General features: G+C 42.2%; 1 protein-coding gene across 12 annotated transcripts in view; it reads left to right on the plus strand.

Moving 5' to 3' along the window:
* Positions 1-75: 75 nt before the first annotated feature.
* The window catches only part of CERS6 (ceramide synthase 6), a 334,531-nt gene continuing 318,928 nt past the window's right edge, over positions 76-15,678 (plus strand). For all 12 annotated transcript variants that reach the window (XR_014829507.1, XR_014829508.1, XR_014829509.1 and 9 more), the window contains exon 1: positions 76-408. Coding sequence is in view for 3 of the 12 variants with exons in the window: in XM_021075469.2 (XP_020931128.1) it covers positions 239-408 (170 nt within the window). In the remaining 9 variants the exon portion in view is untranslated. The remainder of the gene's footprint in view (positions 409-15,678) is intronic.

Below are 15,678 nucleotides of genomic sequence, written 5' to 3' on the forward strand. Positions count from 1 at the left end.
AGCCAATCAGGGCCAGCGGCCCGAGCTGCCATGTGACGGGCGAGGCGGCTTCTTTCCCCAACGCGGCCGGAGGGAGGAGAAAACCGGGGCTCGCCGCGAGCCTTCGAGAGCAGCGGCCGCGGAGGAGGCGGCGGCGGCGGCAGAGTCTCGGGTCAGCCGCACGCGCATCCCTGGGCGCCTTGCGCGGCAGAGAGCTCGGCGGGCCGCGGGAGCCCCGGACGGGAGTGGACAAAGCAAGATGGCAGGGATCTTAGCCTGGTTCTGGAACGAGAGGTTTTGGCTCCCGCACAATGTCACCTGGGCAGACCTGAAGAACACGGAGGAAGCCACCTTCCCTCAGGCTGAGGACCTGTATCTCGCCTTCCCCTTGGCCTTCTGCATCTTCATGGTACGACTTATCTTCGAGAGGTAAGACGGGCTGGAGCGCTCCTCCCTTCCCCCCCCACATAAACACACACACACACACACAAACACACACCCTCGCGTGCACACCCTCGCGCGCACACGCACACTCGGGTGCTCTGTGGCGCACGCACCCGCGCCCCCAGCGCTCGCGCTCACTCCTCCCAACCTTTGTGTTCGGAAAGGGGTTACTGACCCCTCAGCCTGTCAGCGGTTCTGGAAGCCAGAGAGAGTCTGGCTTAACCTCGGATTTCCTCCGGGGGGCCGGGGAGGGTCTGCGGAGCATTGGGAATCACCCCCCGCACTCCTCCTCTGCCGGCGCTCCCTTCTCGCGGCGAGGGCAGGCGAACAAAGGTGAGCCACGGCCGGTGCGCGCCGCGCCGCACACCGCGGGGCTTGTGTCTCTCCACCGCGCCGGCACGCCGCTCTGCCAGGCAGGGCTTCCCCGCCGAGCCCTGTCGCCACCACCTGACAGCCGGGAACGGTACGGCCGCGCGGCCCCGAGGGCAGAGGAGCCTCGCACGCTGGACTGGGCATCGGATGAATTCACCGGGGACTCCTTAGCTTCTGGCCGCTATTTGGTTTCTGAATATCAGGAGTAGAGTGCTGCGAGATAGGTGACAGTAGTTCGTAGGTTTCCGACACTATGGGTGGGCCATTAGCGATTTCTTTAAAAGAGGCTATGACAGGACTATGACAGGACGGGTGCACAGACTGCAAAATGGTGATATTAAACTGATGGGTGTTTCCTGCGAATAACCACTTGGTACCAGAACACACCTAAACAATTTTAAAGAATTTTCATATTTTTGTTTGTATAATTCCTGGATTTGGTTAGCTAGCTCCATTGTGTCATAAACAAAGTTGTGTTACTCTCATTGAATCAGTCTTAGTCACTGAACTAGATTTTGCCTGCTGTGCACTCTGCTGGTGCTGTTGAAACAAAACCCGGACAGCAGCACTTACTTCTTTTTCTCAGCTGAAAACCTTCCGTTCCCTTTCTCTCCCCTCCCCTGTTCCCCATTCATCAGCGGAGGGTGAATTTATCAGATCACAGAATATAGACTCCACTTCTCACTTCCACTTCACCTCGCCTCCCCTGCCCCCAACTCACCTTGGTTTTGTTTCTTAAGCTTTTGCTCTCTTTTTTTGAGTGTTTCTGTTTGTCCCAAACCACTATTGAGGATGGCAGAATTTGTCTTTTGTGTCATTTGTTGCTGGAAATGGCAACAGACAATGCTTCAGGGGAACAGAAAGTATCTTTTGTTTAAGGAAGGTGTATTTTTCAATGGGCAATGTTGCATGAGAACTAAGCTGTTCACATGCAGAGATTGTCATGCACAAAGGAACAGATTTAAAGACCTATTTTAAAATGATTGGAATCTAGAACAGGTACATCATTGATCTTATCCGGTGCTTGAGACTCTGAGAAAGTGGGTGTATTCGCAGGATTAGAGTTGCTTGTAGAGCAAATGTTTACTTACAGAAAATAGGAGCTCATATCTAACCTTGCAATCTCTCCAGAAAGAGCCTCTCAGGAGCAGTGGGTTGCTCTGTGGTGACACATAGTAGGGGCTCCATACACAGTTGCTAATTGACACCTGATCAGTTCTGGCTAATAATTCTGGTTGGGCTCACTTTTAGCTAGCTAATGCATTTGAAGGAAATGTGTAGTCTTATGTTTTGGAAAACGAAAGCATGTCAGCTGTTGACCTGTATGCAGAAAGCTGATTCCAGGTTGTTCATTTGGTTGTCAAAAGCAAATTTGTTAGAGAATGGAGATAGCTTTGTGCTTTGACTTTCTCTGCTTTAAAACAAAACAAACCAAACACTAATGTCATAGTCGAAAACTGGAAGTTCGTTTTTCCTGTTTCTGAACATCTTTTTCTTCTCTTACACAGTCCCATGACTTGACTTAGAATTTACACAAAGGGGTCAGCTGCCTTCAACTGTCACAGCAAATGTCCTCTTATTGATATGTAGAGAGTTGGTCTGCTACTTTCAGGCCATTGATCCAAGTAGAAGTGATTTAATGGCCTGTATGGAAAGTGAAGGTTTATGACTAATGTTCAGCATAATAGTCCAGTATGGCCCATATTGCACAGGATGCTACTGACTTTTGAAAGGGGAGGGGGCTCTACTTTATTTCTTCTTAACAGTAGAGATAACTCTGTCTTTAACCATTTGGACTCTTTTCGATTCTCTGAAAATCCAAGGGTATAGATATACTATGTGTATCCAGAATTACAAGTTCTGCATGACTCTCCTCTTCTCAAACCTAAATGACACATTTTGGCCTCCAACTTCTAGCCTCCTTCATCTGAGCATCCATCAAGGACCTAAATCAGTGTAACTGAACCAACTGATATTGTTGGCACTGGTACAACTCACTTTTGTTACCCTCCTAACACGTTGTGCATAAATCTTTTTCTTTTGCAGTATTCTGTAATGTGTAACATGATTTAAAGAAACTGGTTGTGAATCTCTTTGTAAAATGAAATGTTTTTGTAATAGAAATAATTCCCTCAGGATTCTATTCTGTTGTCATTTATTTTAAAGCTGAGAGCATAGCTATGAAATACCTGATTATCCAAGACCTTGGTTTCTATTAAATGGGGGGTCTTTAATGTCCTCGCTGAGGCTAAAATTGTGAATTTGAATTCCTTCTCCTCAGTCTTCTGTATTTATTTCTGTAAAGAGAAATACTAAAGAATTGACTGACTTGGGCTTTGCTCATTTAAGCACTTCTGTCTTTTTTTGTCACCCCTACTGTTGGGATGTTGGCAGTGAAGGCACTGGTGTCCAGAACAGTGCCATGTTATAGTACCATATGGACAACAATATGAAAGTCCAGCATGGTTGTTTAAAAACGGAGCAGCCTAAATTCAGTGACTTCTGGCTGAGTCTATGAATAGCCCAAAGCTTAGTGCTTTCTAGCATAGCCTTTATACCACACTTAACTTAGACTAGGGACCAGAAGGGCCACCATTGATATGACCTGATTGAATAAAATATGTTTTTTTAAAAAAATCACAGTGGTTTCTCCTAGAATGAAAATTGTAGTGCATGTTATATTATGTTGCTGGCTTATTGACAAGGAACGCGTATTATTTAATAATGCAGCATTGTCATCTCTTTGAATTTTCTTGATTTAATGCTTGCTTAGGCTCAGTAAGCCATTCTCTGGAATTATAATAAATGCGTCTTCTAAGTTCATTTAAAAATGTGTGTTGCTATGGTATTCATAAATGTGGGATTAAAGTTCTGCTGAATTTCTCTTTGGGAATAAAATTTTTTTGAGTTACTGTTATAAAAGGTAACAGAGCATTTTCTTCCTTGCGGGTTTAGGAGAGAGATACAGAAAGTACTGATTGAGCATCAGAATATTCGAGTTCTCGTCAAACTTACCTCACAGTGGAGCAGCCAGCTAATTTCTCTCTGCCTTATTTTCTCATCTGTACAGTGGAGCAAGTAGCCTTTGTCATCTTACGGTTGCTTGCACCTTCCCAATTATCTGGTTCCTGCAGGAATCCTATATATTTGAAGCCTTCTAATTGTTATCTCATGAAACTTTGAAGCAGGCTAATTTGTTTTTTTTCTTTTCTTTCTTTCTTTCTTTTTTTTTGCAGGTAGGAATAAGTCATTGAAGAATAAAGAGCTTTTTTTTAAATATGTGTATTCTAGCCAATGGTTTTGTTCCTTGTGGGGTTTGTTGGGGTTTTTTGTTTGTTTGTTTGTTTTTGATTTTTTGCTTTTTAGGGCCACACCTGAGGCATATGGAAATTCCCAGGCTAGGGTTCAAATCATAGCTGCCACAGCCACAGCAACACAGGTTCTGAGCCCCGTCTGTGACCAACACCGTAGCCCATGACAGTGCTGGATCCCTAACCCACTGAGTGAGGCCAGGTATAGAACCTCCATCCTCATGGATATTAGTTGTGTTCTTAACCCACTGAGCTACAATGGGAACTCCAACTCAGACCTCTGTGTAGATGGACCCCAAACTAGACCTGGCTCCTCTTGTGGTGGCTGGGTAAAAGTGAGCAGCTCATACCTGTCAGGTAGGCTCTCCAAGTGCCAAGCTACGTGACTACTGTCATTTTTCTGGAGACACCAGTTTTGCCTGGCTCATTCAGCCAAATAGTGACCTACTGCCTCCAGCTGCTCAAGGAACAATAGTGTCTCGATTGTGTCAGGGGGAATGTTCGGCCAGCGGGTCAGTTTTTCTTATGAGTTTACTTAATGTCTTTGCCTTGTCAGCAGCCTTGGATGAGACCATTGAGGAGAGAAGAGAGAGAAAATGAGTGAGAACGTATTCCTCCTGATGGTTAGAAGGGAGAGGGGTGTGAGTGAATAACTGCCGGGGAAAAGTGGGATGTAAGGTGAATTTCCTACTGAAGGATGTTCCTTTGATGTACCTGTGATGAAGAGAGTGATATCAGATCTCTTTTAGAAGAGTGGAGTGTACAGTGGACTAAAAAATGTTTAGGTCCCCTCAAAATCCATTAGATGCACTCCTGACAGCCAAGGTGATGCATAAAGAGGTGGGGACTTTGGGAGGTGACCAGGTTATGAGGGTGGAGACTTTGTGCATGGGGTTAGTGCCTTTATAAAAAAAAGGCCCCAGAGAGCTCCCTACCCCTTCCCTCACATGAGGGCATAGTAAAAAGATGGCTGTGAGACAGGAAGATTGACTTTACCAGACACCAGATCTGCTGGCACCCTGTTCATGGACTTCCCAGTCTCCAGAACTATGAGAGAGAAATTTCTGTTACTTATAAACCACCTGGATTGTGGCGTTTTTTTTTTTTTTTTTTATAGCAGCTGGAATGGCCAAGACAGAGTCCTTGAGAACAACTTGCATACAAACATGGTTTTTCTCATGCAGTCATTCTAGATATTTAACTCGTTAAATATACCTGTTTCACTTGTTAAATGATGATGTGATTCAGGTTAAAACTACCGATACCTGCTTTGCCAGACTGGGTGTAAGAAGCAAGAGTTTGGCTCAGACACAAACAGGCTGATTCCTATAATTTCCAACCGGGATAGAAAAATTGGGTTACAATGGATGTTTTGTTGGAAAACAACCTAAAATCAGAGAGAAGCTATTCTCTGCAGAACTTGAGTACCTCTTCCTCATCTTGCAAAACAAGGGTTTGCATTTACAGGGTGCAGTAGTGTCGCTGTGTGTCAAATAGGTTGATTTATGGATAAAAGACATACCACTACCCTTAATGGGCAGCACCTTAGAATGATGGGGAAGGCAGGTAAGAAATAACTTTAAATTACCATAAATGATTTAATGTCATTAAGGAATGATGAAAAAAAAAAATGCCTGAGTTCACTTTGTCTTTTTTGTTGAAAGTATCTGAATTCTCTGTAGACAAGATGAGATTTTTTTTCCTCCTGAATTCCAGTCCGTAAGGTATTTCAGAAGTGGTTTCTCTTCTGTGATGGGGAAGGGCTGGTGGCAATGGCAGAAAAGTGGAGTTTCAGGTGAATTTCTTCCATCATCAGATGAGTCCCCTGGCTCTATTGGGGGAGATCACTGCACTGCACCACCTCAGGCTTCTGTCACCTGTTTTACCCTGTAATACTTCTTCCTTGGTGGATCTAGGTCCATGTTGTACACGGAAGATTTTAAATGTTTATTACTTGCACTTACATTCCTTCTTCTGTCACTGGGCAAACCAGATTTTCTAGAGCTGTTGCTCATGTATTTCTTACAAAGTCGTGACCCTCAAAACTATGTTGTTTGTTTGCTCTCCCATCCATCTTCATTTGACCGGTTCTTTCTTAAGCACTTTTAAGTCAGGATACTGAAGTTTCCAGATTTTATTTGCTAGTAACTAGTGTATCACCTAATGTTTTTAGGCAGCCACTTTTTCTTTCTTTCTTTTTTTTTTTTTGTAAAAATAAGAGGTTAGCATGATTGCCATTTTATTACAAGTATCCTTCTTTATCAGTGATGCCCTGAGAATCTTTCTGCCTAAAGTTATTCTTTGGCCCCTTCTCTCCCACACCCCCTGTTTTTAAAAAAAGGATCTCAGTAAGCTCTTTCGTTGTCACTTTTTCCTGCCATTCTAATTTGTATCAACTTCTCAAAATGCCTGTGTTCTGCCCTGGTTGAACACAAAATGGTGATTCTCTTGATGCCTTTTTGGGGACTGAGGTGGGTATTTGAATATCCAGGGCACATGATCTGAAGTTGTAACATGGAGTTTTGTTTACCATTTGTTTTGTTTTATGTTGGACTGTTTTTAATGGGTAACTTTTTAACTTTACTTAAAAAATAACAACAGCTAATATTTTATTTCCTAATATGACTTTATTACTTCACATGGTTTACTTTATATAGTCCTCATACAAGTTCTGTGAGGTAGATGTTAATTTCCCCAATATTTTACAGACGGCACTAAGGATTAAAACTTCAGGAAATGCACCTAACTTCACTCAGCTTAACATAACAAGGTAGGCATTTAGAACCAGGTTCTTGATCTCCTAATAATTTTGCAGCTCTCTTATTTTAAAGCAAGTATCGTGAGCTCGTACTGTAGGTATATATGATTTCATGTGCAGCCTTTTGCTATTTAATGATAGAATCTGAACATTTTCTATGTAGTTCAACTTATTCAAATGCATTTTCAATAACCGTAAATTATTCTTTGCTATTGGATATACCATAATTCATTTAACCAGTCCCTATGTTATTGTTGGACATTTAGGCTGTTTACAGTTTGTGTTTGTAAATCTTTCAATTACTGATGATTTCCTAAGGAATGTTTCCTAGAAGTAGCGTTTCTAAGTCCACAAGATAAACAAACATCTTAGTGTCCTTCCTAGATACAAATTGCCAAATTGTTGTCCAGAAAGATTATATCCATTTGTATTTCCTTACTAGCATGAAGATTGTTATTTGAGGAAGGTTTTGCTTTTAAGGTTGAAAAAAAATTACTGTTGTGCTGTGTGTTTTATGTTATTCATGGTTAACTTATTTCAAATATTCATTAAACACTTGTATTTCATTTTCTGTGAATTCATGTATATTTTCCAATTGGGATGAGCTTCCCCATTTTTGGGGTAGGAAATGGTGGCCTTTGAATTTTTAAAAAAATATTTTAATGCAGAATGGTCTTGTATTGTCTATTTCTCTGGTCATGTGTTTATACTCTTATTTCTTGCTGCCTCCTGCTTCTCCCCAACAGCCTAAGTCATTTTCATCAGGAAGGAAGCGTCTCAGATTCTCCATATTTGGAAGGGATGCATTCAAGAGGATGAAGTAGATAATATCCTGACTTTATTTTGGAGGATGAGACAGAGAGCAAGTTGGAGGAAGTTTGTGGGATTAAGATTGAATGAGTTTTTATGAAGGAAAACTCAGAGATGGAGCCTGAACACCTTCATATTGTTTCTCTGAATGTTTGGATAAAGGCAACTTATTAGACCAGTCATTAGGGAAATGCAAATCAAAACCAGAGTGAGTTATCACCTCACACTCATTAGGATGACTGCTTTTTTTTTTGCCCTTTCTTGGGCTGCTTCCATGGCATATGGAAGTTCCCAGGCTAGGGGTCTAAAGGGAGCTGTAGCCAGAGCCATAGCAACGCAGGATCCGAGCCACGTCTTCGACCCTACACCACAGCTCACAGCAATGCCGGATCCTTAACCCACTGAGCAAGGCCAGGGATCGAACCCGCAACCTCATGGTTCCTAGTCAGATTCGTTAACCACTGCACCACGACGGGAACTCCTAGGATGACTGCTATTAAGAAAAGAAAAGAACAAGTGTTATTCATGATGTGAAGAAATTGGAGCTCTATGCCTTGGTGGTGGAGATGTAAAATGGTATAGCCACTGTGGAAAACAATATGGAAGTTTCTCAGAAAATTAAAAATAGAATTACTGTACAATCAAGCAGTTTCACTTCTGATATATGCCCGAAAAGAGTTGAATGCAGGTGTCAAAGAGATATTTGTACACATTATGTTTATAGCAATATTATTCACAATTGCTAAAATGTGGAAGCAACCCAAGTGTCAGACACGTGAATGTAGAAACGTAATGTGGTGTGTACATGCAATAGAATGTGATTCAGCCTTAAAAAGGAAGGTGGTTCTGTCAGATACAACAACAGGGATGTACCTTGAAGACATTATGCTAAGTGAAATAAGCCAGTCACAACAAAACAAACACCATAAGTTTGCACTTATATGAGGTACCTATAATAGTCAAATGCATAAAGTTGGTGGTTGCCAGGAGCTGGAGGGAGAGAGAAGGGGGAGTTATTGTATCATGGGTACAGGGTTTCAGTTTTGCAAGATGAAGGAGTCCTGGAGATGGATGGTGGCGATGGTTGCACAATGTGAATGTACTTAATGCCACTGAATTTAACACTAAAGATGTTTCAGGTGATAAATTGTACATGTTTTTTAAATCACAACTAATAATAATAATAATAATAACAAAAGAAAATTCACTGACAGAAGAAAAACATCACCAGAAATACCTGGTTTCATTTTCTAAGCTTGACGGTTTTCTAGTTAGGATAAAACATCATAGTCCTTTTGATCTCATTTCTTTTGGTTTAAAATGAATAATCCTCTTGGTATCTAGGAGATCCCGTCTTCTCTCTGGGATCAGCTGGGTGGGAGGTGAGGTTGGAGGGAAGGAAGGTCGAGGGCCTTTTTTGTAAGACAGTTCAACCAAACAGTATCCTTCAGTCCATTTGTTCATATGGCAATTTAATAACTGGCATGTATGGAAAAGGAGAGCAAAGTGTCTTTGGAAAAGCGTATTGTATAGTTTCAGAGGGCCCCTAGAACTAACCAGGATGATGGGATAAAATTCTAGTAAGACAAGGGGCCTAGGCCAGAGATCTTTCCTCTGGAAGCTTTTGCTGTGGATCAGATCTGACCTTCCTCCTTATTTTTCAATTTAATTTTATACTTGTTTTGTAAGCGAATAATTTAAACAGTTGAACATTTGAAAATGATTTTACTCAAATACTACCTTATGGCAGTCGACTGCAAGCCATGGCAGGTACATACTATTGAAGAGTAGTTTTCAAAGTTAATAGTGATATTCGGTCCTAGTACAAAACACTTCTTTCTATGATTCATTTATGAGAGCATTTTAGGCAGGGTTTTTTTTTTTTTTTTTTTTTTTTAGGAGAATGTTCTTTTCCTCGCTACTAGCCTTCAAAATGAACTTCTCTTGGACCACTCTTGCTTCCTATTCCTGCTTTTGTATTGGATTGTGGGGCTTGTTATTGGCAGGGGTGGGGTTGGAGATGGGCAAATAGTTTTCATTGCAGGAAGGATGCATTCCTTTACTGGGTAGCCTTTTTTTTTCACACAGTAACCTATGAATAACATTTATTTGTGGCTTGCCAGTGTCTACATAAATGTCACATCGTGTCTTTGAGGTTTCCGTGTTACAAAGCTATTGTTGCTGTCCTGAAGCTCCCTCCCTCCCTTCTTCCCTCCCTGCTCCCTCCCTCCCTTCCTTCCTCCTTCCTTCTTTCCTCCTCCCTTGCTCCCTCCTTCTCTTTCTCCCTCCCTCTTCTCCATCCTTCCTTCCACTTTCCTCTCTCCCTCCCTCCCTCTCTCTTTCTTTCTTTCTCACTCTCTTTTTTCCCTCTCCCTCTTTCTCCCTCTCCCCCTTCCATCCTTCTGCTTCTCTTTGCTACAGATCCTTTAAAAACACAGGGCAGTTGAGAGAGCAGAGGAGCAGCACCAGGTTAAGAGTGGGGGAGGAGGATAGATAAAACCACCTAAACTCTTGCGGGGTGGGGTGGAGGGCGAATACAGTTTGGCAAGTATCAGAGTAAAAGCTACCAGCTACTCTGAGTAGCTCTATAGATCTTGTCTTAATAGATCACCATTTCAAAGCAGAATAAAGTGACTTGATAGATTAAGCAGAGTGGCAGTTTTTGGACACAATAGCTTGAGTGAAGGAATATTGAGAACCCAGCAGTCAGCCACTTAGGCATGATGGAGATTAAGAGAATGTAAGGGCATTGTGTGTCATTGGGACTGTGTATGTCTTTGAGTGCATCGCTGCACTCAAGGGTGACTGTGTTAAATTATGTTACTGTTGTGTGTGTTTATAGGGATTTATTAGAAATGTATATTCCTAACTAGAATTAAAAGGAAAATGGATGGAGTACCGGAAAGACTGTGGAACTTGGGTTTAAATCCAGACACTGCCCTTTCTCAGCTACTCACCAGGGGATGGGAATATCCTCTGTCATCTGGTCTCCTTGCGTGTAAAATGGCAAATGTGCCTACTTTGTGATATTGAAAGACTCTCTGCAAAAATATAGTTAAAAAGGTCTAAACAAAAACCGGTTCTTAAAAAATACATAGTGTTAAAAATAATCAATAGGAGTTCCCGTCGTGGCTCAGTGGTTGACGAATCCGACTAGGAACCATGAGGTTGCAGGTTCAGTCCCTGCCCTTGCTCAGTGGGTTAACGATCCAGCGTTGCTGTGAGCTGTGGTGAAGGCTGCAGACTCAGCTCGGATCCCGCGTTGCTGTGGCTCTGGCGTAGGCCGGTGGCTACAGCTCCGATTCGACCTCTAGCCTGGGAACTTCCATATGCCGCGGAAGCGGCCCAAGAAATGGCAAAAAGACAAAAAAAAAAAAAAAAAAAAAAAAAAAAAAAGTCAATAGCCTAGTACAGTCCAGTGTATTACTTGAGAAATAATGTTCTGTAATGTGATTTTACATGTTGGCTGTGTGTGAGGAGGAGGGTGGGTCAGGAGAGGGTGCAGCTTATAGAGGCGGTACAGCTTATATATTTGATCCTGGAACTGGAGGATTTACTTGGTCTATTGAAGAGTCAATATTTAGAGTTTCAAAGAGATATTGAAGCCCCAATCTTTTCCGTGTGACGCCTGTTTAGGGAGGAGAATGCTTCTCTCAGCCTTTTCTTCTCAACTGTTAAGAGTGGATTGTAGGCCAGAGACTTGCTTGTATTTGGTGGCAGAAAACGATTTTTAATGGTAGGGATTTATTCTAATGATGGGCAGCTATGTACCACTTAGAGCCTGAAGCATTCTCAGGGGGCTTTGCCTTTAGAGAGGGTCCAGCAAGGTAGTCTTCCACTAGATGTTTTCTCTGGCAGCTGCCTTTCAGTGGAAGGATGCCTTAGGCAAGTGTACCAATCTATTTCCCACTGCCCCATCTGGCCTTGAACAGCCTTTTTTTATTGCACATGGTCTCCAGGGAAAATGGATTGGGTATTCAACCACTGGTAATGGCAGACATCAAATTCACCATTTGTATTGATTTAAGATCTAGACTGAATTCTGGCTATGTCACAGACCAAGGGACAAATTACTTAATCTCTTCATGCTCACTTTCCATTTGAAACTCCTAGGGTTGTTGTGAAGACTAATGGAGGTAAAGGATCCATTGTGTTTAGGGCAACGCTTCGGTAGAGGTGATTACTTCTCTTTAGGTTTATTGAAGGTGTACACACACACACACACACACACACACACACACACAATTGCTTTCTGAGTGTTTGCTAGAACCCTGATTTCCAGAAATGAGACTTCACCATGATATTTTTGAAACCCTTTTATTGGCATTTCCTTTATGTTGTGAATGCGTATGACAGACTCCATTCCTGCTTTCACTGGGGTTTCCAGTGTAGACATTTGAGTTTTACTTTCTCTTTTATCTTTCCCTCTTCTGTCTCTCTTCTCTTTTTTTCCCTCCAAGGAGCATATTGCTTCTTCCAGTTACAGTCAGCAGAAAATAATCCTAGCAGTATAGTGAAGAGCTGGGCCTCACACACCCTACACTCATGTAATGCATTTTGCAGGGACTGTATGTGACTATTTAGACAACTCAGAAATGTATTTTTTTTCTAATAAAAGAAAAAGAAAAGCCTTGAGACTGACATTTATTGATTTCTTGTAGAATTTTAACCTTTGTGGATGGTCTTAATTTTACCCTTAAGGAGAAAGAAATTCAGTCTTCTGTCCTTGGGATTATATTTCTGAAGGGGCAAACATCAAAATTAGCTGAAAATAATAAATATGTGTATTTTTGTCCTAAAGAGAAACAAAATCTGCACCCCCAAATTTGAGCTTCCAATGGTGGAATATGGCTAACCTAGCCTGACCGACAAATCCCAGAGGGGATTTGTACCTGTTTTCAACTAGAGGCACTTTTTCAGCTCTGCATGACTTAAACATATAATTCTTGACCTAGTTTACCATGTAAAAAGTTTAACAAGACTTTTAATTTCTTAAGGCACCGATAGAGTGCAAATATGACATTTGTGGTGGGTTGTCTTTTAAATGAGGAAGTAAGGCAAAGATGAAACCACAATGCTGTAGAATGACACATTACCAAAAACTGCCTCTACTTTAATTCAATAATAGTTTAACAGAGCCATAGACTTTCTACTTAGTAAATTGAAAACCCATTCATTGAAAATATTTGGGGCTCCTACTGTATAGCACAGGAAACTGCATCTAGTCTCTCGTGATACAACATAATGGAAGATAATATGAGAAGAATGTATGTAGGTATGGCTGGGTCACGTTGCTGCACAGCAGAAGTTGACACATTGTAAATCAACTATAGCTTAATAAAATTTTTTTTAAATAAATGCAAAATATTTGGGGCTGTCACATGTCAGATACCAGTGTTGTACTGAAGTGGAGGGTGGGGATGGGAGAGGTCTGTCCTGGGTGCATGCAGGAACCTACCCATAGATTTAAAGCAAAATAATAAAATTGACTAAAAGTCGGTCTGCTTTTTGTTAGTGCCACATGAAGCCAATTCTAAACGTAGAATTGATAGAGTGAAAAAATACCCCTCCCAAAACCAGGGCACACTGTTCCTACTAAATCCCCACCACCACCTCTGGAACACCACTGCCAGATGCTGTTTTAGGGCACAGATGTTCTGAAAACCACATTTTGAGAAATACTGGCAGAGCTGGAAATCTCCACCTCCCATGTTCTATATCAGGACACCAAAGCCTGTAGAGATAAATGTAGCAACTTGCCCTGTGCCACCCAGCGGAGTCCAGATCCGGGTCCTGAGAGAGTCTTGCTGCTATGGGACCCTCTCAGTGCCATTGTAGAATAACCACCTGGTCCCAGTTCCTCTGGTGTTGTCCTAGGAAACTCCTCAGCCCAGGACAAACTGGAACAGTTGGTCACCCCACTTGAGGGTTTGCACTGTTAAACCCAAGTTGGTCTGGTCACCCCCACCAGGTGTATTTCTATAACAGAAATGGCTACCCTGCCTCTCCCTATGGGTAGGGGAGGGTGGTTATGGGGAGAAGCATCGCCTGGTGGCTGAGATGTGTCGCCTGCCTCACTGGTCAATGTACCACATTTCATGGCTTTTAAAAAACATGTGATTGAAGGGCTCCCCATTAAGTGTAGTTTGGAGGCCCTTAGAGCAGAACTCATTCTGCAGATCCCCAGGACCAGTTTTTGGAGTGACAGTTCCTCCAGAGCACGTTTGTCCTATGTTATTGAGATCATGCACGGTTTTATTTTCTTCCCATTTTCCCTCCAGCGTGTGTTAAGCACCCACACTGAAATGGCTGCTTGCAGGATTGCAAAGGGACTGGGAAAGAGAACAAAAATAGATATCCAGGTGGCAGTTGTCAAACTCCTTATTTCTACGGAGTGTTCAGGCAATCAAGTGATTTTTCTGTGTATGTATTTTTTTGTTCATGGTTTTATTGAGTTTTCCAATGTGTAAAGCTTACTTTTGCTAGTGGTAGGCACCTGTGGTTTATTTGAAAGAACTGGGCTCCTGAAATAAACATTGAACTATATCTTAGAGTTGAATGAAGGGAGTGTTAAAAAATTCCAATGCTCTGAACTTGCCTCTCTCAGAGGCAGGCTCTGGTCATGCATCTCCAAGCAGGCAGAAAACTTGCCATTGTTGGTACGTATGCCCTGCCTCCTGCCCACCCCCGCCAGCCTGCCCACACGTTGGCATGGAGTGAAGCCATAGAAGATCCAGTAGAGGACAACAAGTCATCAATTTAAGGCCGTGGTGTAGAACTCCTTTTAATAACTGCTGGCTCCTTTTCACTTAGTAGTTCAACATCTTCTATTTACTTCTCCCTCCTTGGCTTCAAATTGAAGGTCACCTGGGTAAACTGAATCTCCTGGTTGGTTGACCCCCTTATTTTTTGGTCCTGAGCCCTGGTTATCAGCTGTTCTGTTATTACTCACATTTATCAGGGTAGTAGTGAGTTTGAGCCAAATCTTCTGAGAAGGATGGTTAAAAAGAGCTATGACCTCCCATTATGCTAACTTAAATTTTTTGGTGTGTTTAAAAAATATAAGTAATAGAGAGTTCCTGTCGTGGCTCAGTGGTTAACGAATCTGACTAGGAACAATGAGGTTGTGGGTTAGATCCCTGGCCTTGTGCAGTAGGATCTGGCATTGCTGTGAGCTGTGGTGTAGGTCACAGATTGGACTCAGATCTGACATTGCTGTGGCTGTGGTGTAGGCCAGCAGCTACAGCTTTGATTAGATCCCTAGCCTGGGAACCTCCATATGCCTTTTGCAGAACTGAAGATGAGATACAATTGTTGCATTAAAAGGAGAACCTAATCTGGTTAGTCTTTCTCTCCATTCTGTTGTCCCAGCCAATATCTAATTCTTTACTGGGGAGGGGTCAAATCTAAGAAATTTTATTCCTTTGAAATTGTCTAACAGCTTTTCTGAATTGGATGCATTTAGGTCCTAGAGACTTCTCATTGCCCTATTTTTAAAAGCCAACCTAAAAGAATCAGGAAGCTGCTCTGAATGGGAATTGCTAAAGTAAATAGTGTATGATGATACATTTTGGCAGTTGACACAGATTGTATTTATCTTTGCAGGTGAAACTAAACACAGTCTTTTTTGGCCCTGAGGAGTGTTTAGATTTGTGGAGGGACTAAGAATGAGAATGAGAGATAGAGAGAGATAGGGCTAGAGAGAGGAAGGGAGGGAAGGAGGGAGAGTAAGAGTGACTCTCTGCCATGTATGTACCATTAAAGGGAGCACAGAACCCTGACTTCAGCTTAAGATCCCATCTTGGTGGAACCCGAGGTCAGCTAGTACCCTAATGGGTACTTGCTGTAACCTGAGTGCTCAAATGTGCAGTCATCACTTGGTTAACAAACATTGATACAGCTTTGTTAGAAAAATGCTTCATTTTTTAATGTAAACTTTTTATTCTGCATGTATAGCATACATACAGAAACATGCACCAAAGAACACTTAAACATACAGCTCAG

This window comes from Sus scrofa, chromosome 15 (assembly GCF_054392235.1).
Source record: "Sus scrofa isolate SSC_HxYL_T2T_F1_AM1 chromosome 15, Sscrofa_HxYL_maternal_Yorkshire_Landrace_v2.0, whole genome shotgun sequence".
Classification (NCBI taxonomy): domain Eukaryota; kingdom Metazoa; phylum Chordata; class Mammalia; order Artiodactyla; family Suidae; genus Sus; species Sus scrofa.